This window comes from Amaranthus tricolor, chromosome 7 (assembly GCF_026212465.1).
Source record: "Amaranthus tricolor cultivar Red isolate AtriRed21 chromosome 7, ASM2621246v1, whole genome shotgun sequence".
NCBI classification, from domain to species: Eukaryota; Viridiplantae; Streptophyta; class Magnoliopsida; order Caryophyllales; family Amaranthaceae; genus Amaranthus; species Amaranthus tricolor.
Window position 1 is genome coordinate 13,003,017 of NC_080053.1, and position 25,209 is coordinate 13,028,225.

General features: G+C 38.3%; 1 protein-coding gene across 1 annotated transcript; it reads right to left on the reverse strand.

The window, feature by feature from the left end:
* Positions 1–1,497: 1,497 nt before the first annotated feature.
* Positions 1,498–1,830, reverse strand: LOC130818507 (secreted RxLR effector protein 161-like). The gene has a single exon (XM_057684680.1). The coding sequence runs from the start codon at positions 1,828–1,830 to the stop codon at positions 1,498–1,500; it is 333 nt and encodes a 110-aa protein (XP_057540663.1).
* Between the last annotated feature and the right edge of the window lie 23,379 nt (positions 1,831–25,209).

Below are 25,209 nucleotides of genomic sequence, written 5' to 3' on the forward strand. Positions count from 1 at the left end.
AGCTTGAGCCTTCTAATAAGTGTTTGAATAGAAATTTCAACTAAGAGTACAAGAATGAATCAAGGAAAATACATAAAGGAAGATTAAAACTAACTAATGAAAGCTTGAAATTCAGAACATGAGTTGTAGAAGAAAATGGATGATTTGCTTGAGCCTTCTTCTTCTCTATTTATAGGAGGGAGGACAAGTGGTGGGTGGTGGCTTCGGGATTTCTCCACCACCTTATGTGTAGATAGGTAGGCTATAGATGGGTGGCAAATAAGGGTGGTGGAGCAGTAGAGTATGAGAGGCATAAGAAATCGGTAGGGCATCCAATCAACAGCTTTTAAAGCGTAATTATTTCTGACCGCCCAAAACGCTCGACCCAAGCCAATCCGCTCGACCTGTCGAGTGAGCATCAGGTACACAGGTCAAAATCTTTAAAAATAGAGTAGTCACAAAAAAGGCTCCGCTCGACCAGTTTGCTCGACCGAGCGAGCTCACTCGACCCATTGAAAATGCTTCTGTCGACATTCTGAAGCTACTGGAAGTGAATAGTACTTTCACTCGACCCGAGCCAACATCGCTCAACCGGGTTTAGCGGCCTTCAGGATGGTCCTGCTTAGCTTCTATCTCCAATACAAGTCTTTTTTGTGTTCGAGCAAGCTTGGCTCGACCTAGTTTTGGCCGAGTGGGCTTAGAAGGGTCTACTTTAGCTCCTTTTGGCCTTATTTCCTTGACTTGGGTCATCAAGGCTTTGATTACTTGAGCTTTCAGAGTTCAGTGAGTATTGTATGCGCCAAATGTACTTGGTTTGTGATCAGTTTTGACGAATATTACCTAAAATGCACAAAAACACCAAAATACCCAACAAAGTGTAAAATCCAAAATAAAGCAAGTATAGTTATGCAAAAATCCCAATACAATAAAGCCAAATAATGGGAACAAAATATGAATAAAATGTAGCTAACATCATGCTGTTGATGTCTTGCTCGTGGCACATGACAGCCCATCCCACCATGATCTAGTACCATCAATAAGCATCATATATAAGCTAGGGACTTCCCTCTTGAACTCCATACATACTCACATATCTTCAACGCATCCATGCACCAATATACACCCATCATGGTATCATGGTGCACTCAAGTCACACCAACAATCTCCACCTTGACTTGAGTTCACCAAGATCACACACTTCCTCCAACACACTCCATCCAACACACCACTAACAATCAAACAAGTAACACACCACATAAATGCTCCCTACGGGCTTCACATCAAGCAAGCTTCTAAACTAATCAAGTCCACACATAAAGTGAGCTTGTTGGTGAGCAACGACTTCGTCATCATGTTGGTTGAATTATCATTAGTGCTTATCTTTTCTAAGCCCACTCTCTAGTGCTCAACTTCTCGAATGAAGTTGTATTTAATGCTGATGCGCTTGGTTCTTTGATGAAAAGTGTTTTGATTTCTTGCTAAGTGAATGACACTTTCACTATCACAATGAACACGTACCTAGCTCATCTCAGGGCACATCTCACCAACTAACCCTTTTAGCAACTTTGCCTCTTTAAATGATTTGGCGATAGCTATATACTCCGCTTTGGTGGTGGACATGGCGACCACATCTTGGAGCAACGATTGCCGACTTACCGTCGTTCCACCCAATGCAAAAACATTCCTCGAGGTAGATTTTCTAGCATCTAAGTCACCCGCATAGTCGGAATCACAATACCCAATCAACCCGCTTGAATTTCTCCCAAACTTAAGACAAACATTTGAAGTTCCCTTCAAGTACCTAAACAAACACTTCAGCACTTCCCAATGACCCTTACTTGGATTTGACATATATCGGCATACATAACACTACCAACTATGCAAGTGTAAGGAATGTCCTCCATTTTTTTTCTTCTTTTGTTTGAGGACATAACTTCTTGGATAGCTTGAAATGAGAAGGTAGAGGCTTGGACACACTCTTTGAATCGCCCATGGAGAATCTTTTTAATACCTTATCTAGATACCTCCTTTGACTAAGTTACAAGATGTCTTTTGCCCTATCCCTCAAAATCTTCATTCCAAGTATCTTCTTGGCTTCACCAAGATCTTTCATGTTGAACTCACTTGAAAGTAACACTTTCAAGTTCTCGACCTCAAACAAATCTCTACATGTTACAAGCATGTCATCAACATAAAAGATCAAATATATTGTAGACCCACCATCAAGCTTCTTAAGATAGACACATCTATCATAAGAGCTCCTTGTAAAATCATGTAAAAGTATAAAGGAGTCAAATTTCTTATACCATTGTCTAGGTGATTGTTTTAGCCCACACAATGATTTCTTTAAATGGCATACATTACTTTCTTTACCTTCAACTTCAAAACCCTCCGGTTGCTTCATATAGAACTCTTCCTCCAACTCTTTATGTAAGAAAGCGGTCTTCACATCCAATTGATGCAACTCAAGATCCTCCATAGCCGCAATAGCTAGCAAAGCAACCGGTGAGAAAACCTCATGAAAATCTACCCCCTCAACTTGAGCGAACCCTTTTGCCATAACTCTTACTTTTTTATACCGGAGGACTTGTGCTTGTCGATCTCTCTTTCTTCTTGAAAACCTATTTACACCCCACAACTTTCTTGTTTCTAGGTGCTTCAATAATAACACAAGTCTTGTTCTTTGCAAGAGACTCCATCTCTTGCTTCATAGCTACTAGCCACTTTGCTTGAGTCACTTGAGGCCATAGCCTCTTTGTACGAGTTTGGATCATTTACACTCTCCACCTCACTACCAATAGTGAGGGCATTAGCCACATAGTCACACTCCTCTATATATCTTCTTTGAGGTATAATTCTCCTCTTTTCTCTTTGAGTGGGCAAAGTGGTTTCTTTTTTATGTCGAGCATCATCATCAGTTTCATTAATATTGGGAGGCATCCACCTCCTCTTGGGTGTCATCGGATGTATCTGCAGTGTTACTAAAAATGTTCTCTACAGTAGGAGTAACCAATGCATTCTCATCAAAAACTACATCCCTAGAAGTAATGATCTTTCTAGACTTCTCACACCACACTTTGTATCCCTTTACATCCAAACCATAGCCCATGAAAATACATTACCTAGCTCTAGGTTCAAGCTTTCCCTCACTCATATGAATATAAGCCGGACAACCAAATACTCTTAAGATTAGAATAATCAACCGGCGAATTATACCATACCACCTGTAGGGACTTGAAGTTCAATGCGGTGTGTGGAGAATGGTTCACCAAGTAGCATGCCGTAGAAACTGCTTCGGCCCAAAACCTCTTGCTTAACTTAGCTTGTGTGATCATACTCCTAACCCTTTCTAACAACGTCTTGTTCATCCTTTCGCCTACATCATTTTGTTGAGGCCTTCCAACACATGTTCTAATCCTCACTATACCCTCCTTGGTGCAATATTGAAGAAACTTCTTATCAAAAAACTCAAGAACCATTGTCTGTTCTCAATGTCTTGATGCTCTTCCCGATTTTGTTCTCAATCATGGTCTTCTAATCAACAAAGACATCAAATACATCATCTTTGTGCTTGATGAAATAACAAAAACCCTTCCTTGAATAGTAATCAATAAGAGTAAGCAAATAGTTGCACCCACCAAGTGAAGTCTTCTTAGAAGGCCCCCAAAGATCGGAATGTATATAATCAAGGATCCCCTTGGTGTTGTGAATTGCCGGCTTGAAACTCACTCTCTTATGCTTCCTATAAACACAATGTTCACAAAATCCAAGGTTTCCAAGCTTCTTTCCTCCAACAAGTCTTGCTTGCTCAACTCATGCATACCTCTCTCACGCATATGACCCAACCTCAAGTACCAAAGTTTGGTCTCTTCATCGGACATAATACTATGGAGACATTCACAGAGCTGGAGTTAGTTGAACCCTCTAGAGCATACAAACTCCCGTTCATCTCCCCCTTCATCACAACTAGTGACCCTCTTATGACCTTTATCACTCTACCTTGACAAGAAATCCTACAACCATTCTTGTCTAAAGTACCCAATGAAATCAAGTTCTTCCTTAACCAGGGAACATGCCTAACATCGGACAAAGTTCTCACCATACCATCAAACATCTTCATTTGAATACTCCCAACACCAACAACCTTGCAAGTCGCAATTTGCCCATAGTAACATTTCATCCATCTATATCCTTTCATAGGTAGTGAAAAAGTCTTTGTTGGATGTTATATGGAAGGAACACCCCGAATAAAGAAGCCACTCATTTTCACACTTGTACTCATGTGTGGCAACCAAAACACCACCATCATCGCTATTATTCACATAGCTAGCCTCGGCATTACTAGATCCCTCCTTAGACCTCTCATCATTATTAGAATGCTTCTTTTTCCACTTCTAACAATCCTTCTTGATGTGACCCTTGAGCTTGCAATAGTTACAAGTTTTGTTCTTGTTTAAACCTCTAGACTTTGACCTACTTTACCTTGCTACCATTACCATAAGTAGAACCCTTATCATTAGCTCTACCCCTCACATACAAGCTATCATTTGAGGTACTAGATGATTTACTTTACAATTGTGTATCAATCAAGTCTCTTTGGGTCATGGCATTTTTAACATCATCACTACTCAAATTGTCTCTACCATAGAGCAAGGTTTCCTAAAGTGCTTGTAAGAAAGTGGTAATAAACACAACAAATAGATAGCCAAATCCTCATTATTAAGTTTTACATTAATGCTTTGCAAGTCCATGACAATAGAATAAAATTCATCAAGGTGAGGTTTAAGGGGTTTACCTTCCTCCAATCGAATATCATAGAGTCTACTCTTCAAGAGTAGCCGGTTAGTCACACTTTTTACCATGTAAAGAGACTTCAACTTCTCCTATATTCCCTTAGAGGTGGTCTCCTTCACAACTTCTCTCAAAATCTCATTTGAGAGACACAGTTGAATAGCCGACAAAGCCTTAGCATCCATCTCTTCCCATTTTGCTTCACTCACTCCAATGGTTTTCTTATCTTCACCTTCAAGAGCCTTGTGCACCCCATTTTGTATTAATATTGCCTTCATTTTGACTTGACACAAGCCAAAATTTACACTCCGATCAAACTTCTCAATATCTAGCTTCATTGAAAACATGTTTCCACTAGTTTTGCACTCTTGAACACTCCCAAAACACCACCAAAAGCCTTAAGCTCTGATACCAAATGAAATACAAAGCACACTAGGGTCTGATTTTTAATCTTTATCCCTAAAAACACCCAAGACCAATGGTAGAGGTGTTCTATGCAATGAAACAACAAGTTCAATAAACTAGCAATGAAATAACAAGTTCAATAAACTAGCAATGAAAAGCAATAAGAAACAATGCAATAAACAAAGACACAAGATTTACGAGGTTCACTGAATGTGTGGCTACGTCCTCGATGGTGGTTAGCTTGTTTGTATTATGTGAAGAATCAATAGAGTTCTCAAGAACTCATATAATGGAGTATTACACTTGGAGAAGAAGAAAAGAGAAAGAGAAGGGTTTGTGTTTGGCTTAGGGTTAGAATCCACTTAGGGATGTGTATGGGGACTTCTATTTATATTAGAAGTCATGTACAAGTGCTAGGACAAAAGCCCAAAATGATATAATCCGTATAAATTATCGCGCAAGAAAAATAGGGACCCTGCTGCTCTCCGCTCAACTGGTTGAGCAAAATGGGGTTGATCGAGCGGATCGCATAACTGTTCGAGTAGCGAGAAAGAAAGTTACTAATCTGATTGAGCCAAAATGCTCGGGTCGAGCGGGCAGTCCAGAACCCTCTGATCATGTCATGCCGCTACTGTCTTGTTCGTGGCACATGACTGCCCATCTCACCTTGATCTAGCACCATCAATAAGCATCATATATAAGCTTGGGACTTCACTCTTTAACTTCATACACACGCACATATCTTCCACGCATCCATGCACCAACATACACCCATCATGGTGCACTCAAGTCACACACAAAACTCCAACATGATTGAATATTTATATATAAATTTTTTACGTGCCAGAATTTGTGCCTGGGTCCCAACATCCTAACACGTGGCAATATCAACGCCAATACTAACAACACTCGTCCCTGATGTAGGAAACTGCTTAATTTAAGCCATAAAATATTCTCTAATTATTTGTTAATATTCTGTAATTTATTTTGTTTCCTTCTTTACTAGCTACTGTTTGTGTATATATTGAAATGTAATCAGCTTAGAGAAATTAATACAAACCAATACTCCAAACCCTAAATATCATTTTTAAACCTAAATTTCGCATTATTTATCTTTTCATGATATCAGAGCCGTAAGGTTCAGATTTGGGATCCAACCAATTTTTCGGCTCTCATCATTTACCCAAACTTACCTTCTATGGCAGACTCATCGGAAAAACCAAACCAAACCCAGCCAATCTCGATGGAACAAAAGGAAAAAATGTTCCAGATGTTTCAAAAGCTACAAACAGAAAACCAACTAAAAATAATCAACACATATATTACACCATTAACAGTCAAGATAGCCGAAAAACTCTAGCATCACAATTACACCAAATGATATAAACTCATGCATCTAGCCATAAGTGGGAGAGGGCAGCTCAGTCACATCACTGCGGACCCTTCACCTTCCACCGATCCAGAATACTCACAGTGGTCTCAAAGGGACTCCATGATCATCTCATGGATTATTGAAAATATAGACACGGAAGTTGTTAATCAGTTTTTAGATTATGCTAGTACCAGAGATTTATGAAAGGCATTGAAACTCTCTTTTGTAATGGGAGAGATGAACTTCAAATATTTGACTTAAGTACCAAATTAGCAACTCTCACACAAGGGAAGAACACCATAGAACAATTTTACAGTCAATTAAATACTTTGTGGAAAAAGATCGACAGGCACATGCCCAATCCATTGGAATGTTCAAAAGACATTACCATATTCAACAACTAAATATAGAGACAACAAGTCTATCAATTTCTTGCATGAATTGATGACTCACTAGACAAAAAAAGATGAGATCCACTCCACCAAGAGCCATTTCCCACGGTTGATGTCGCCTATGCAACAATAAGACGAGAGATTTCTCGCTGGGGAATAATGGCCGAAGCACCATTATTGGGGAGAAACCCCTTAGGAATCAACTGTGGCCTTGCTGCTAAGAACCGGTCAACAAACTCCTCATATCGGCGAGAGGACCGAACAAACATGAAGTGCAGCCGTTATGGTGGTTCAAGACACACCAAAAATGGTTGTTTCAAGTTTATCGGGTACCCGGAGTGGTGGGATGATCTACAATGGAAAAAGGCTGCCACCAAGGCGCTGGTGAACCGGGCCGGTGGCAAAGCCCTCTTCACAGTCGCAAATCCCACCGGTGGTCGACACACAGTGGAGGTTGGGGAAGAAAAATTGGAGGATGGAGAAGGAGATGGTACGAAAAACGCAAAAAAGGAGGAGAGAGAAATATAACATCACATGGGGAAGGGAGTAGTGCGCTGGCCAAAGTGGAAGAGAAAGGGCAAAGGGACTTTCCTTATGTGGGCATTTATAAGAGGATCCAACAAAATTTTAACCTTAAAAATTCAAACCCCCCTCCTTTACCCTCATAAAACCGGCCTACCCTATTAACTTCACCAAATCGCCCAATTTAGGCATATGTGATCAGCCCAATATTTTAAAATCCATTTCCTCTTCACAAATCTTAAATCTTATGTGTAAACCCTCCCTCTCCCAATTGGATATTTTATTGTGGTGCCACAATTACTATGGATTTTTAACTTCTGTCCCCACATCCTGTTCTCACATACAGACTGCTAATGGGGAATGTGTCCGTGTTGATAGTGTCGGCCTTGTTGTGTTTCTCTCGATTCATTTGAAAAACTGCTTATTAATTCTGAGTTTGTCTCATAAATTGTTATCTGTTAGTCAGTTAACCAAAGAGTTGAATTGTACTGTTCTCATGTTCTCTACTTGTTGTATTGTGCAGGATGCTCAGACTGGACGAGTCATTGGACATGGTACTGAACGAGGAGTCATATACTATGTTGATGAGACGACTCAAAAAGTTCAAGCTATGCTAACTCGTGGGTCTCCTGATCATCATCTCTGGCTATGGCATCGTCGCTTAGGTCATCCTTCTTTAGCTTATTTAAAACATTTATTTCCTTCGTTCAGAAACACTAACATGTCATTGGATTGTGAAGCTTGTGTATTGGAAAAAAGTCATAAACATTCTTATTTGCCTAGTTTTTCTCGTTCCACAAGTCCCTTATCATTGATGAATTCTAATGTGTTGCGTCCTGCTCCAGTTTTTGCTACTTATAATTATTCATATTATGTTATATTTTTGGATGATTGTACTCGCATGAGTTGGGTGTATTTCTTAAAACACAAATCTGAGGTGTTTTCTGTATTTTTGAAACTCAATATCATGCAAAACCACAAATTTTAAGATCTGATAATGGAAGGGAATTTGTTAACTCAGCTATGCGACAATTTATGTTTGAACATGAAATGCTTCACCAAACCTCTTGTCCTGACACACCACAAAAAAATGGCGTTGCAGAACGCAAAAAATCGGACTTTACTTGAAATCACTCGAGCTCTTTCACTTGAGTCCCATTCCCCAGCTTATTTGTGGCATGAGGCAATGACCCCAGCTACTTACCTTACCAATCGTCTTCCTTCTAAACCTTTGAACTACAAAAGTCCCCTAGCCACTATGAGTTCGTTTGTCACTCTTCCATCCTCTCACTTCTTATCACTAGTGGAAAAAACCTCATTTGTTGGGGTTTTTTGTCCATTATTTGCTGCGGTTTTGGCCCCAAGCAATAGTGATAGCAGCAAATGGTCTGTTTTAAATGCTGCGGTTAAAAACCGCAGCAAAAAGGAGCATTATTTGTTTTTTTTAATTTTTTTTCCTATTTATTGCTGCGAATATACAAAAACCGCAGCAAATGATAAGCAGCAAATACGTTTTTTTCCACTAGTGTATCCCCCCCTGTTTTTGGGAATATTGTCTTTGTTCACCTTCTAAACAGAGTAGAACCAAACATGAAGCTCAGGCGATTAAATGTGTGTTTTTTGGCTATGGACTAAACTAGAAGGGATATAGATGTTTTGATTCTGTTCATCAAACCATGTATACTACTATTGATTATGACTTCTTTGAACAATCCTACTACTATACCCAGCCTGGTCCTTAGGGGGAGATGATTCATGATGACCTAAGCTAGCTTATATATCCAGTTGTGAATGATATGTTAGTTATGATTGATGAGCCGGACCCGAAAGAGCAAGTAGGCAAAACCACTGATGTTGTCACTAAAGCTCAAGATGTTCTAGATAGCAACTCAATATCTCACCAGCAGTTCATAAGTACTTTGTGGACTTAATAAAACGTTCTTATTATCTTTATTAGGAGTTGATTGTTCAATATCCTACAAGAACAATTTGGCGCTAGAACGAGGGCCTTAGAGTTCTATCTAGTTTGTTTTACTCTACCCACAAAAACCAAAAATGTTCTTTTCAATAACTAACTTTTTCTATGAAGATGACAAACTCCAAGCAAAACTCACGTTCCAAATCTGGTGAACGTCACCAAGCTGAAGTTGGGAGACCCTCAAACCCTCAACAAACTCAAGGGCCACGTTTACCAATGACCCAAACACTCATGCTAAATATGAGTGGAAACCTACTTTCGTTCATGATCTATTTGTGATCATGGATGATGGAGACACTAAAGATGATGAGGTTACATCCTCAATGATGAGAGCACCTCCTCCACCAAGGCTTGATTTTGCCACTCCACCCAGTGAAGGGGTCACTTTTGAGGAGATGGCAACTCTTGCCCATGTCTAGACTCAAGCCATCATTGCTGTAAGGGGTAACCCCATGAACCTCAACCACCCACTAGGGTTGCACCTAGCAACCCCATTCCATATCCTCCATATGAGGAGGATATACAAAAAGGAGATCCTATGCTGCTGTGCATGAGAAGGCTGGATATAAAGCTACAAGTGTCAAAGATAGGCTGGGGGCAAGAGTGATCCTAACAAGACAAAGGCTGGGATTCTAGCAACAAGCTATTGATTCCAAGATGTGGAGTAGAGGCTAAACTCAGGCTTTAGATTCCATCCCTGAGCAGGAGGCTCAAAGCAACCTGAAGATGTTCCTAATAAATTTGGTGCATCATCAGGGCAGAGAAGGGGAGTGCACCGGAGGCTGGGGTCCAAGGGTTCTAATGTCAAGGACAGGTTGGGTCCCTAGAAGGAAATAACCAAAGAGGACCCTAAACATAAGTCTAGGATGCCATGCCATTCTCAGGCTTCTCAGTCTGGGGGCATAAAAGGAAAGAAGAAAGAAGAATTGCCAGAGATCAACTAGGTTGCCTTAATATCTCTCTAAATGAGATTGAACCCTCTGAGAGCGGAATAAGGCAAGAAGAGGAGAAAGACAAAAAGAAGAATAACCTATCTGAGGGCAGGAGGCATCCCCTGGAGAATAGAATAAACAGCAGAAGAGAGTAAGCAAGTAACTTTAGCCTCTTCCCCCCCTCCTAAGAAAATAAGGATGCCCAGCACTTCACCATTCTCTCAGGAGAAAGTGGATGTGCCAGTAGATCGTGTGAAGCTACTTGACCATGTTAAGCACGATGGAAGTTCAGACCCCGTAGCGCATCTCAACTTATACCAAGAGCACATGTCTTTGGGCGTCCACAATGATGCTTCATGGTGTAAAATCTTTGCCCTAACTAGGATAAGGCTAACTTAGACCTGGTTTCAGTGCCTACCAGAAGGCTCAGTCATCAGCTTAGATGACTTAGCCACCAGGTTCATAAGTCAGTATGCACCGTTTATCGAAGCAGTCCATCGAGATGATAAAGTGTCAACAAAGAACAGAGGAGTCTCTCAATATATACACTCATGTTTCAACACTGAGTGCTTGAGGTTCAAAGGAGAGGTTTAAAGAAGATGATGGATCGATTAACACTCATGCTATGAACAATGTCAGGAAAAGGGTAGAGAGGTTTATAGCCACTGAGAACTTCTAGCACATTGCTTCTAGTCTCAGAGGAGATAAGGCGGATCGAAAGAACAACAAAAATAACAACAATAACAGGGATTCGTACCCTGGTCACCACGGAAATGACCAGGATAGAATGAATAAAGAAAAGAATTCACTTTAAGGGAGGTCATAAAAAGGAATCCAGGAAACCTGTGCTTAGGACCTTTGCTCAGTTCACTCCATTGAACATTCCTAGAGCACAGATTTTCCACCTCCATCAAAATTCCAAGCAATGGGAAAGACCTCCCCTTTTCAGGAAGTTTGGTAAAAACATGAACGAGTTTGCGACTTCCAAGGGAGCCGAGGACACTCAATTGAGTCCTGCAAGACTTTGAAGAATAACCTAGAGGACCTCATCCAGAGGAGATACTTCAGAATTTTTCAAAGTGGATGCTGAGTAGAAAAAGAAACAAGATACAGATAATAAATGGGGTTCAAGGCCTAGGTAAGATGGTCAAGGCTCCAAAATGCAGAACCAGAAACCTAGCTTCGTGATATTTGAAAATTTTGGGGGTATAACTGATGGAGAGGCAGACTTGAGATTTACTGAGCCAACTGCCTGGATTTTTGAAGTTCACGAAGAAATGAAAATCCTAGAATGTCTTGACATGACATTCACTAAGAAGGACTGCAGAGGGGTTTCTTTTCCCCATTCTGATCCCCTCGTTATGATGGTAGATATTGCTGAGCAACCTATATACAAGGTCTTAATCGACACTGGGGCAGAGGTGAATGTAATATTAAAAAATGTTGGGATAGAATGGATGCGGAGGGAAAGCATCTAGTGAAGTCAAAAGCCTTAATCGTTGGCTTCACTTGATGCACCTACAAGATATTACTGTATGAAGGTTTCTAAGAGATATCATGGGTATCCAATCTTCCTTCCACCAAACACTCCTATTTGTAGGAGAAGCTGGAAAGGTTGGCAAGGTCAAATGCTGTCAGCAAATGGCCAAGGCTTTTAAAATATGATTAAGGCAGTGAGGGTTCATAAACAAAAGCCCAAAAGAGAAGAAGAAGAAGAAGAAGAAGAAGAAGAAGAAGAAGAAGAAGAAAAGAAGGAAAAAAATAAAAGAATTTGTATAAAGGAAGCATTAAAAAACATGGGGACAGTCTAACCCTTAAGGAGAAGGGAACAACAGATGTAGACCCCAGACCTTCTTCTGATGAGGACGAAGGAAATAAAATACCTCCTAAAGCTCTAAAACCAGATGAGAATGAAATAGAAGAAATAACCCTTGTTCAAGTGACAAATAAGGTGATAAAGGTTAGCAAGATCCTATCACAAGAAATAAAGGCAGACTTGGCCAACTTGATGAAGGAGAATGCTGACCTCTTTGTATGGTCAGTAGCAAACATGCCTGGTATAGACCTTACTATAATCACTCACAAATTGAACGTGATTGAAGGTTCAAAATCAGTGAAACAAAAGAAGAGGAGCATGGCCCTTGAAAATGACAAGGTAGTTGTTGAAGAAGTTCAGAAAATCCTAGACATTGTGCTAGTGTCAAAAGTCACGGGAGGATGGAGAATGTGCATTGACTTTAGCAACCTCAACAAAGCATGTCCTAATGATTTTTACCCTCTACAAAGGATTAACTAGCTGGTGGACTTAACAGTAGACCATGTAGTACTCTGTTGCATGGACGCCTTTTCAGGGTACCACCAGATCTTCTTTGATCCCCCTGATAAAGAGAAAACTGCATTCATCTACATAGCTCAGGTGTTCAACTACAAAACGATGTCATTTGGGCTGGAAAATGTTGGTGCAACCAACTAGAGCCTTATGGATCAGATTTTTGCTGAGCAAAGGGCAGGAACTAGGAGGTATATGTTAATGCCTCCATAGTCAAGAGTAAAAAAGAAGAGGACCTTATTCCTGACCTCAAGGAAACCTTTGGAAACATGAGAAAGCATGACATAAGATTAAACCCTAAGAAATGTGTGTTTGGAATTAGATTTGGAATGTTTTTAGGGTCTATGGTCTCTCAAAGGGGTATAAATGCAAATCATGTAAAGGTTCAAGTAGTCCTGGACCTAGCAGAACTAAAGTCCAGGAAGGATGTCATGAGACTCATAGGGAGAATGGTTGCCCTCTCCAGATTCATAGCCAATTCAACTTAAAAATCATTACCGTTGTTTAAAGTTCTTAGAGGAAATAAAAACTTCTTCTGCGAAGAAGAATAAAAGCAAGCTTTTCAAGACTTGAAGAGACACCTACACAACTTTCCCACCCTAGCAAGGCCCATAACAAGGGAAACCATATAATTCTATTTCACTCCAAGCCAAAAAAACTGTGGGTGCAACAATTGTCAGGGAGGAAGGGAATGTACAGCAACTTATTTATTTCATAAGCAAGATCCTGTTAGATGCTGAAAACAGATACTGACTCATTGAGAAAATAGCCTACACCATTGTTGTAGCTATCAGAAAGCTCAAACCATACTTTGATGCACATCAGATAGTTGTGCTTATCGATCTGCCCTTGGAGAAATCCTTGCACAAGATTGAAAGATTACGAAGATTGGCTAAATGGGCCATAAAGCTGAATGGGTTTGGAATAAAATAACAGGCTAGGACTGCAATAAAGGGTCAAACTTTAGCAGATATCTTTGTAGAATGTACATACAATCCTTAAATAAAGAAGGATGCCCTAGTGTGGCAACTACTCATTGATTGGTCATCCAAAAATGTGAGAAAAGAAGCTGGACTTGTCCTTATTTCACTAGAGGGGAAAAAAATAGAGTATACTCTTAAGTTCCAGTTCAAGGCTACTAATAATGAAGTAGAATACGAAGCAGTCATTGCAGGCCTCCAACTATGTAAAGCCTTGGAGGCAAAGCATGTTAGATTAAGGATAAACTCCCAACTGGCGGTCAACCAAATCCTAGGGAAATATGAAGACAAAGAAACAACAGGCTGATGCACTTTCCAAACTGGGGAGTGCCAGCTAGTATGATACTAAAAAATTGGTCCTGGTAGCAGTGAAGCCCTACAGTGCAATTCATGATGATGCAACCTCAATTGTCGTTACCCACAGACGAAACGTTCCCACATGGATAGAAGAAATGATAAAATATAAATAAGAAGGTGTGCTGCAAGAAGATCCGATCATGGCGAAAAGTCACCTCAATTTTCCCTGGTGAATGACGAATTGTACAAAATTGCAAAGATTGACTGTCTCCTGAAATGTGTCACACCTAAATAAGTTGAATATGTCCTAAAAGAAATACATGAATGTGTTTGCGTTCACCAACATAGGGCGAGTTCTTAGCCCATAGAGCCTTTAAATCTGATGAGAATTCAGTCCACAAAGTCCAAGATCATAAAGTTACGGTTCCTACAACACAAGCTACGGTCCATGCTTTACTTAGCCACGCAAATGTCAAGCAAATGGCTGCTAATTTCGTGGGATTCTCTTTAAAGCAATCCTTTATTACTTGCCTTAAATGGGAAGTTGAATACAAGCAGCAACTTGAATTCTAGCTTTAATGCTTAAATGGGAGTTTTTTTTTAGGAGGAATGCAAGAGTTTTTTTTAGGAGAATATGGACGGTTCAAAGTAGCTTAATTAGCCTTAATTTGCTGTTTTAATAGCTATTATTAAGGGGTCATTATTAGCCTTAATGCTTAACATTAAAAAGGCTTAATTCTAGCAATGCTTTGTTTTCTGATTTTGTAAGGGGGAAGTTGAAAGGCTCCTTAAAGGCTTGTAACACTTGCATTATTTTTAGTATAAAAGGAACTCATTGCCATGCATTTTAGGCAAGTGAGATTGAAAACAAAATTCTGATTTTCTTTGTGAATTTCTTTGTGCTTACTTTGTGTTGCACGCCCCTTTTATTCTTATTACTTAGTGTTTGAGAGTAAAAGCTTTGAGAGTTTAAAATACTTAGTGAATTTTTGCTGCTCAACGAAACCATCCAATCTAGAATAAGTTTCTAAGTTGCGTGGGTGTTCTCTCGTTTCGTTCCTTGTTGAGGTTGTTCTTAAGCTAATTCATACACTCTAAAACGGTCCCATTACACTTCCACATCAAAATCAGAGTACTATTGGCCCAACATTCTGGAAGATGCAAAAAAGATAGCTGACAAATGTCAAAAATGCCAAAAGTTTAGCCGGAGCATCAACCAGCCTTCAATTGAGTTAAAGTTCATTCACAACCCCATCACCTTTTCTCAGTGGGGTTTGGACCTCCTGAGACCATTTCCTGTGCCCCCATAAGGGGTCAAATTCCTTATAGTGGGGGTGGATTACTTCACCACGTGGATAAAAGCAGAACCTCTGGCAACTATCACCTCATGGAAGGTAGAAAAGTTCATCTGGCAGTAGAGGTGTTTATTGGGGTTATTAGGTTGATTTTGGGTTAGATGTTTTAGTCGGTTTAAAATTGTAAATAATTTCTGAAGTCGGGTCAAATCGAACTTAGTTATAAGGTCGGGTAAATATCGATTCATCGAGTATTGTAGACTGTATTAGAGATGGGAACAACAACAAGAGGGGGTGAATTTTTTTTGTTACAAGTTTAAGTGTTTTTGTCCTATTTTTGGGGAATTAGATAAAAGAAATAAAACTTAAACTTAGAGCGAAATAATGAAAGAGACAACGCGATTTTACATGAAAACCTTCTAGGCCTAAATAGAAGGAAAAACCATGACCCCACGGGATTTCTAAACTCTTCACTATGTTTAAGGCAACTCGTTACAATTACATTAAATACCTTGCTTCACTCGTAGCGCATCAACTAGGCCAACTTCTCCTTTCACTTGCTTCACTCAAAGCAACTCTTTTAGCTTCACTAGATTAAATCAAAGCCACGGTTTCCTTAATATTAGCTACCGTTCTCTTTTACTAACAATAGGCAAATTAGTTATAGTTCCCCTAAACTAATAATAGCTTACGGTTCCTTTTACTAAAAATAGGTAGGTTGGTTACACAGTTCCCCTTTACCTAATTTTAGCTGCTGTACCTTTTACTAATTTTAGGCACGGTTCCTCTTTACTAATCTTAGGCACGGTTCCTTTTACTATCAATAGCTACGGTACCCTTTTCCAATAATAACTACGGTTACCTTTAACTAATAATAGCCAAGGATCCCTTAAAATCAGCTATTGTTCCCCTCACTATATTTAGCTAATTAGTTATTCACTAAATATAGATCCAAAATAAAAGCCTAATAAAAATGATTTAGAAAATCATACGTTAGGTAGTTTAGGAAATATTTTACCAATTAACTTAATAATTAATTAATGCAACAAATTAATTTTAATTAATACATCAACTTAAAATTAGAAAATATAATAATAATCAGAATCCCAGCAGACGCATTATCTCCTGACTTCAGTCTGGGAACAGTGCATACTCTCCAAATTCCAGCAGCGTTAGATCATCAAACTTGGGAACAATAGACCTCCTGTCTACATTTGACATCCTAAGCGATATGCCTTTTCTAACTTCTTTGGATTACTTTGACAAGTACATGTTCATAGACCAAGTCATAGGTACCATCAACGATCTTAAACACGACCGGATATTGACCTGCAAACAACTCTAAAAATGCATTCGTTTAAATAAAGTATAGTCATCATCAAAACCTAAGAGGTCCAACAAACAAATCCTGAATGGGTTGAAGAAAAGCTTGATAAAGCTAAAAGGAGGTGGGATGAAGAACTCTATGATGTACTCTGGTCACTCAGAATCAACCACGGAGAAGCTATAAGGCAAAATCCATTCATATTGGTCTATAGAACAGAAGCTCCTGTTGAGATTAGTGTACAAACAATACGTACCCATTGTTATGAAGAGGTTGAAAATAAAGAATCTAGGTTACTAGACCTAAAACTCATTGAAGAAACAAGGGATGAAGTTGCTCTAAAAAAAGGCAACCTATCAAAACAGGGTGGCTAAGTTCTATAACAGAAAAGTCAGAGAAAGAACATTTCAATAAGGAGACATGGTCCTCAGATATGCCCAAGCAGTAAAAATTAAAGATCATGAGAAACTTTCTTAAACTTTGGAAGGTCCCTACATTGTAATCAAGTCTTGGGTCATGGGGCTTGTAAGTTAAAAAAGCACGGTGAAGAAGAATTCAAACACAACTGGAATTCAAGAGTCCTAAAAAAGTTTTATGTACAGCCCCCTTTAATGGTAATGTAATGTAGGTTTTCTTCATGAAATGCATTTTGAGTCATTAATAAAATATATTTATTCCTTATACTTTTATTTTGTTCTATACAGTCTGAAATTATTTACCCCTGTGTGAAAGACTTCTTTGGGCCCTGGTCACTCACAAACCAGAGAGTTCTATCTTAACTTGAGAACCTAAAACCTTCTTGGTTAGGAAAGATTAAATGTCCTGGATGTGATCCAATAGAGGAAAAAGACAAAATACCTTAACCTAAGAATTAAAAAGTTTGAAGTTAAGAATGAATTCACAAGTCCTAGATGTCACCCAAAAGAGAGGTCAGGCAGAGCACATCAACCTAAGAACTTAAGTTCTCAGAAAGCCCGGAGATTATCCAAAAAAAGAAACCTGGTTAGTAAAGCTCATTACCTTAACCTTGAAAACCAAAGCTTTTCATATAAGAAAGATTTTAAAAGTCCTGAAGGTTCTTCAAAGGAGGAATTAGGTCAGTTCGGTATACATCACTACTTAGCTAAAACTAAAAGTGGTAAAGGTTACTTTAAAGCCAAAAGATTTATGTAATTCTCGCTTATTTTTGTTGGGTCAAACACTGATCAGAAAAGTCATCCAATACCCTGATAAGAATGTTCTAAATCCCAATAAACATAGTTAGGCATGGCCACAGTCCGGGTTGTGCCGGTTCCGTTCCGGTTCCATCCAGTTCCAGTTCCACCCGGTTCCGGTTCCATTTGGAACCTGTCGCGACCGGTTCCGGTTCCGGGCGGTTCCAAACGGTTCCTTGGCGGTTCCGGCGGTTCCATTTCACGGGACGGGTAGGTCGGACCATCGGTTCCATTTTTTTTTTCTTTAAATATTTATATAATATAAAAATACTATAATATTGCGGACGTACCTTTGATGATTACTTGATTATTAGCCAAATTCATTGCTTGTCAAGTTGTCATCGTTATTAAAATATTTACTAAAAAGAATGAAAAAAATAAATTAATAAGAAACGAATCAATGATAATATCGATAAAGATGATTAATAAAAAAAGAGGGAGAAAATGGACTTGAACCTAGTACCCAAAGGAATACTAAGCTGCCTACGTATCCCGAAGGAATTAAAGCCCACGTAGTTCTTTGTCATACCTTTTATTTTTGGTTGTTGAATGTTGATTTATTGTTGTCCGATTGATCCTATTCGTCTTCGTCATCATCATCTAGTTGGTTAGATGATTTCGCTGACTCTCCTCCTGACGATGATGTAGATGTATCCATCATCATCCATGGATCATCATCATCATCTTGATCATCTTCATTCCTTAGTCCTTGTGTTCGAATCTCCGCTTGATCCCAATCTTTCTTGCAAACACATATTTAAATACTATGTGGAGAAGGACGAGATCTCTTTTCGTCTAAAACTCTTCTACCTGCACTAAAAGCAGACTTCGACGCAATTGTAGAAGCAGGAATTGCAAGGATATCCTTTGCAATTCTCGATAATATGGAAAATTTTACAGATTTTTCTTTCCACCACTCTAAAATATCATAGCTACATTGGTCAATTTCAAAGTGGTGTTTAAGATAACTATCTAATTCTAAATATGAAGTGGAGGATGAAGAAGAAGATGATCCTACAAAACTATCATCTTGGCTCATTATATTAACTATTACGGAATTATAATAAGAGGGACGTGCCGAAACGCTTGCACGCCTAGACGTATCGCGTTTTGGGTTATATACACTAGCATAATAATCATAAAGTTCTGCTAAAAGTATTTTACAACTTCCAACATAATTATGTACATCACTAGGCGGGCGATCTAATGATTGGTAGTAAAATCCAATTACTTTCATAAGGACTTCTATTTTAAAACATGGGTCTAAAATGGTTGCAATTCCATAAATATAAGGAAAATTGGTAAAATATACCTTCCATTTATCCATCATATCTGCAAGAATCGGCTTTAAATATGGGTTAGTATCATCATGCGTATGTTTAAGAAGATGATAAAAAATAGTAATACACTCACTTATTACTAAGTGGACGTTCGGTTCATAAACATATGAAAAAATCTTAGTTGCGTGGTCATACGCTTCTAATATTTTATGTACACCTATAGGTAGTTCCCATGTGTCATCAATTATATAGCTATCTGTACACTCACTATACAGTTGTGTTATAACTGGACGATAAGCAATCGCTTTTCTTAATAAATCGTTGGTTGAGCCCCAACGTGTAGGAGTATCTAATGACCAATACACTTTTTAAAGTTGATATTGGTCACATAATTGCTTATATCGTCTCTTTATCTTTCCAATTCTAAGCCACTTCACTATGTCTCTAATTGGATCTAATAAATCGCTTAATTGTTTTATACCTTCTTGGCAAGATAAGTTAACTATATGAGCACAGCAACGTATGTGTAATAAGTTACCCCCAAGGATAAAACTAAAAGCAGGCTCGTTATACAAAAGTTCCATACATTTAATGTTAGCGGTTGCATTATCGGTAGAACAACAAAATATCTTATCTAATAAGTTCCATTCTCTACATATCTCTACTACTCTATATTTCTAGCATTGTCTCAAATTTGACTTTCACAAATTTGACAAGTGCATAAGAAAACATCTGAATTGTCGGTTGGTTCTTTTGTAAAATACGACCACACATGTGAAACAACTCTACCACTAGGAGGTGGCATTGCCGGAAAAGGTTGTCTTACTGGTTCATCTTCATCTAAATTTAAATATAAAGACATACTCAGATATATACCACAATATATAAATAAATAATAGTTTAAAATTTAATCAATTTGAAGAATAAAATTATAAAAGTAACCGATAGTTTGGAAATTGACTCGTTTACCACGAGCTTGTCTTTGTTGTTGTTGTTGTAGTTGTTCTTCATGTGATCTTGTTGATGACTGTCGAGAATTATGTATCCCAATAGGGGTCGTTGGTTCCTCTTTTTATTCTTCTTCTTCATCAATTTGTATTTCTCTTTCCACTTCTTCTGCATAATTGTGTAATTCTTGGTCGTACCCTTCTGGATAATTTGGTTCATAATTATAATTACTAAACGAAGGTGTTGTTGATACTGACGGAGTTGAAGTGGCCTTTCTTTTGGAGCTAGAACCTCCCAATGATTTTGCCACTTTAGTAACTTTTTTAGAGGCTTTTTAAAAAAAGAAGACATGATAATATTGAAATAATAATAATAGAATTAAAAAATTAATAAATAACTAATTAATAGACTAATTATGTAATTAACTAAATTAAGAAATAATTAAAAAACTAATTATGTAATTAAGAGAATAATTGCGTAATTAAGTAATTAAGTAGAGAGAGTAAGTAGAAAGAGTAGGAGAAGAGATGAGTTGTGAATGAAAATGATTGAAAGTGATGGGTATTTCTAGAGAAAATGGCAACGGCTAGAAACGGCTAGTTAACGGCTAGTTTTCACGGTTCCGATTCCATGGAACCGCTGGGCCGGTTCACTCGGACCGGTCTCGGTTCCGGTTCCATGGAACCGTTGGACCGATTCACCCGGACCGGTTCCGGTTCCAACCCGCGGTTCTTAGGTTCGGTTCATGTAGTTTTTTTCCGGCGGTTTCACGGTTCCGGCAACTTTTTTTCAGGCGGTTTCACGGTTCCGCGGTTCGGGCCAGTTCGAAACCTGTTGCGAACAGTTCCGGTTCCAGATCCGGTTCCAAGTGGTTCGGTTCCGGGTAACCCGCCCCGTGGCCATCCCTAAACATAGTTTTTTTCCATTCTTGGGCCAAGCATCTCTGCAGGAAAGTATTATAATACCCTAAGAAGAATGTTCTAGGATCTAAACAGTTAAGGCTTTTAATCCTTTGGGTCAACACATTTCAAGATAGTCATTTTATACCCTAAAGCAGTTGTTCTAGATCCCAAATAGACACACATGGTGCCTAATGTCCTGCACCTCTAAAATAGCAAAGTCCCTGAGGCTAATAAGTGTGCAGTAAGGGGGTAAGGGCAGGGACAAGTTTACATATTTTTGACTGAAAAGGATAGATCCTCATACAACCTCTTTAGGTTATGGGCTATACTTTCTTATTTTAACTAAATTACCTTCTTAGAGAGATTGAAATCAATCCTTTAGCATTGCTCCCAAAGCACATAAACTAGGGACATGTACAGAGACAAACCAGGAAAACAAAAAAGAGATAAACACAAAATTACTAGTCATTGATGGTCAAAATAGTTTCATATACAAGAAGAATATTTATACAAGCACCAGAAGCTATACGAAGGGAACTACAAAAGCAAATAATGCCTACGAAGGAGGAGGAGTGGTAGACGCTGACCCTTGCCCCAGGGTAGCTTCATCTGGGAGCAGAAGAAAAGGATATGATTTTCAAAGGAGTCTAACCTGTTAAAGCCTTTTAGGGGCCTTCAGATGCTCCTTCACAGAAGCGTAGTCAAATTCAGGGTACTTAGTGTAACATGCATTAATCATAGTAAACCTGGCTTTGACTGCTCCATCTTTTTGGTTGAAAGCTGTGGCCCTATGGAGTTGAGCCTTTTGACCTGCTTTAGCATCAGCTAAAGCTTTCCGGGCCACAACAAGATCCCTCCTAGCAAAGTCCAACTTGACCTGTAGACTCTTTGAATGGAAAACCACCTCATTATTTTTTGACTCAGCAATCTGGAGGTCCGTCTCTAATTTTGGAATATGAAGTTAGTGCTTCCTACACTTATGCTATAGATCCAAGACCATCTTTTCAGCCATACTGGCCTGAGCCAACGCCTCCTTGTAAAGCCTTCCTATAGATTCAAAAATTTTAGGCATTGAAGCCTTGAGGTCTTCTATTATTGGAGGAGGTTCCATAGATGAGATGAAGTCCTTGAGACTCTTTAGGTTACTGGCTAGCTGATCCTCAAGTCTAGAAATTGATATAGACTTATCGGTATTGAGGGCCTCGAGGTCAGAAATCTTCTGTTTTAGTTCATCAACGCAGTTGTCTTGGCTACAGTCTCATTGGAAGAACAAACCAACTGATCTTTAAAGAACTGCACAATAGTCTTGATATCAGCTTTGGCCCGTTTCAGGGAAGATATCTCTTCAGACAAGTGTTGATTCTCTTTCCTGAACCTGGACAGTTGGGACTCATAATCCTCTTTTTGTTGGTTCATCTCTAGGCGGAGTTGGGAACAGATGCTTTCATACTGGTCCCACCTCTAGACCTGATTCTCTACCTCAGAAGTCATAACTTCTTTATCTTTGACAACCTCTTCTAGAAGAATATATTAGAATATTAAAATATCTTAGAATATCTTAGAATAATATCCCTTTTATTTCTTGCATATTTTTGTATAATCTTTGTGATTATGTAGAATATTAGGAAAATATTTAGTTTCCTAAAGTATAGTGGTAATCTTGTATATATTGACATTAACATTAATGAGAAAGGCAACCCGAGTCATTCTTACATGGTATCAGAAGCTTCGATTTTTTTGATCCCGACTCTCTTTTCCCTTTCCTTGCTTTCGGCCAGCATTCTACCAAAAAGCTGCTGCCATTTTTTTTTCTTGTCTTTCTCCATTTTTACTTAGTCTCTCTTCTCCATGGCTTCTCCCACCAAAATTCATCCTGCTACTTTGATTACTAGCATTAAAACAAGTATTCCCATTCAACTTAATGAAGATGGTTACAATTTCCATACTTGGGTCACTTTATTCAAGCTCCATTGTCGTGCTCATCTTGTGGATTCTCATATTCTTCGCGATGACTCCTCTAAAGCTTTGGATCCTAAAGATTCCGATTGGCAACATCTTGATCACATTGTTCGCACATGGATTTATGGCTCCATTAGTCCTTCTCTTCTTCAATCTATAGTTCGTCCCGATGATTGTGCTTTTGATGCTTGGACTCGTCTCGAGAGCAATTTCAAAAATAATAAGACATCTCGCATCCTTCATCTTGAATCTCAATTTAACGACATTTCTCTATCCACTTTTTCCAGTGTAAAGTCTTATTGCAATGAACTTGAAAGTATTGCCACTTCTCTTACTAATCTTGGCACTTCCATCACCGACAATCGATTAGCTCTTCAAGTTCTTCATGGGTTGACTTCGGAGTACAAAACTTTTCGGTGTTTGGTTCAACATATGAACTCTCTTCCCTCTTTTGATACTCTTCGTTCTATGTTGGAATTGAAAGAACGCTTCAATCATAAGCATACTTCTCCCGCTCAAGATTCGGCTTTTATTACTTCAAACAAAGGTACTTTTTCTGAAAATCCCGTTTCGTTTAACAACCGTGGCCCTTCCCACCACCGTGGTGGCCACCGCCACTCTCGTCGTGGTGGCCAAACCCACCGTGGCAGCCACCATGGCACCGCCAATATATCTGGCCCCTGGCAGCAGCCACAACACAGGCCCAACTCCTTTAATTCCCTTCGGCCCAACAGACAATACTCAGGCCCACTCTTATTTCCCTCTTCTCCTTCTCCTACTTGGAACAATTGGGCCGGCCATAATTGGGCCCAGCCTGCTGCCCCTTTTCCTATTACATCTTGGGCTCCTCCTTGTTCTTCAAATAATGGGTATTCTGATGGTCTTCTTGGTCCACGACCGGCACAAAATTATTACACTGGGACTCATGCTTCTATGAATTATATTCCTACGGACATCGATCAAGCTATGAATACTTTCACTTGGTCTACTCTGGATGAGAAATTTTATATGGATACCGGTGGTACATCCCACATGACTCGCTCTCAAGGTACTTTACTTCCTTATTTTCCTTTAAAGCATCAATTCAATAACGCTATTGTTGTCGGGAATGGTAATTTAATTCCAGATCACGGGCATATATCTTTTCCTTCCTCCAAAAAATCCCTTACTCTTAAAAAAGTTTTACATGCACCTAAACTTATTAAAAATCTTATTTCTGTTCGTAAATTCACTCATGATAATATGGTTTCTGTTGAGTTTGATCCTTTTAGCTTCTCTGTGAAGGATTTGGCCACATGGAGCATCGTTCTGAGATCTAATAGCACGGGTGATCTTTATCCTTTTCCTTCTACTCATGGAGCTTATCCTACGTCTTCTACATCATCGGCCTTTTCTGCTATTTCTTCTACTATTTGGCATTCCCGGTTAGGACATCCGGGCAATGCGATTTTAAATTTCTTGTATTCTTCCCGTTTAATTCCATGTAATAAAAACTCTCATTTTGTTTGTCATTCTTGTCCTTTAGGGAAACACATTCAATTACCTTTATTTAATTCTATGTCTATGAGTACTAAACCATTTGATATTATTCATAGTGATTTGTGGACATCTCCTATTTCTAGTCCATCGGGTTATAAATACTATGTTCTTTTTCTTGATCATTATACTAATTTTTTGTGGACTTTTCCTTTATTTCGCAAATCTCAAGTTTACGATATATTTTTTTGAATTTCAATGTTTTTGTTAACACCCAATTTGAGCTTAATATCAAATCTTTCCAATGCGACAACGGGGGTGAATTTGACAATAATATGTTTCGTCAATTTTGATCTAGTCGGGGCATTTCACTTCGTTTTTCTTGTCCTTACACATCTTCTCAAAATGGCAAATCCGAACGCAAAATTCGCTCCATCAATAATATGTATATATATATATATACATATATATATAAATATATATTTATATATATATATATATATATATACATATATATATATATATATATATATATATATATATATATATATATATATATATATATATATATATATATATATATATATATATATATATATATATATATATATATATATATATATATATATATATATATATATATATATATATATATATATATATATATATATATATATATATATATATATATATATATATATATATATATATATATATATATATATATATATATATATATATATATATATATATATATATATATATATATATATATATATATATATATATATATATATATATATATATATATATATATATATATATATATATATA

Coding starts and splice junctions, on each gene's coding strand:
- LOC130818507 (XM_057684680.1), bottom strand. CDS start 1,830: ATGTCAAATCCAAGTAAGGGTCATTGGGAAGTGCTGAAGTGTTTGTTT.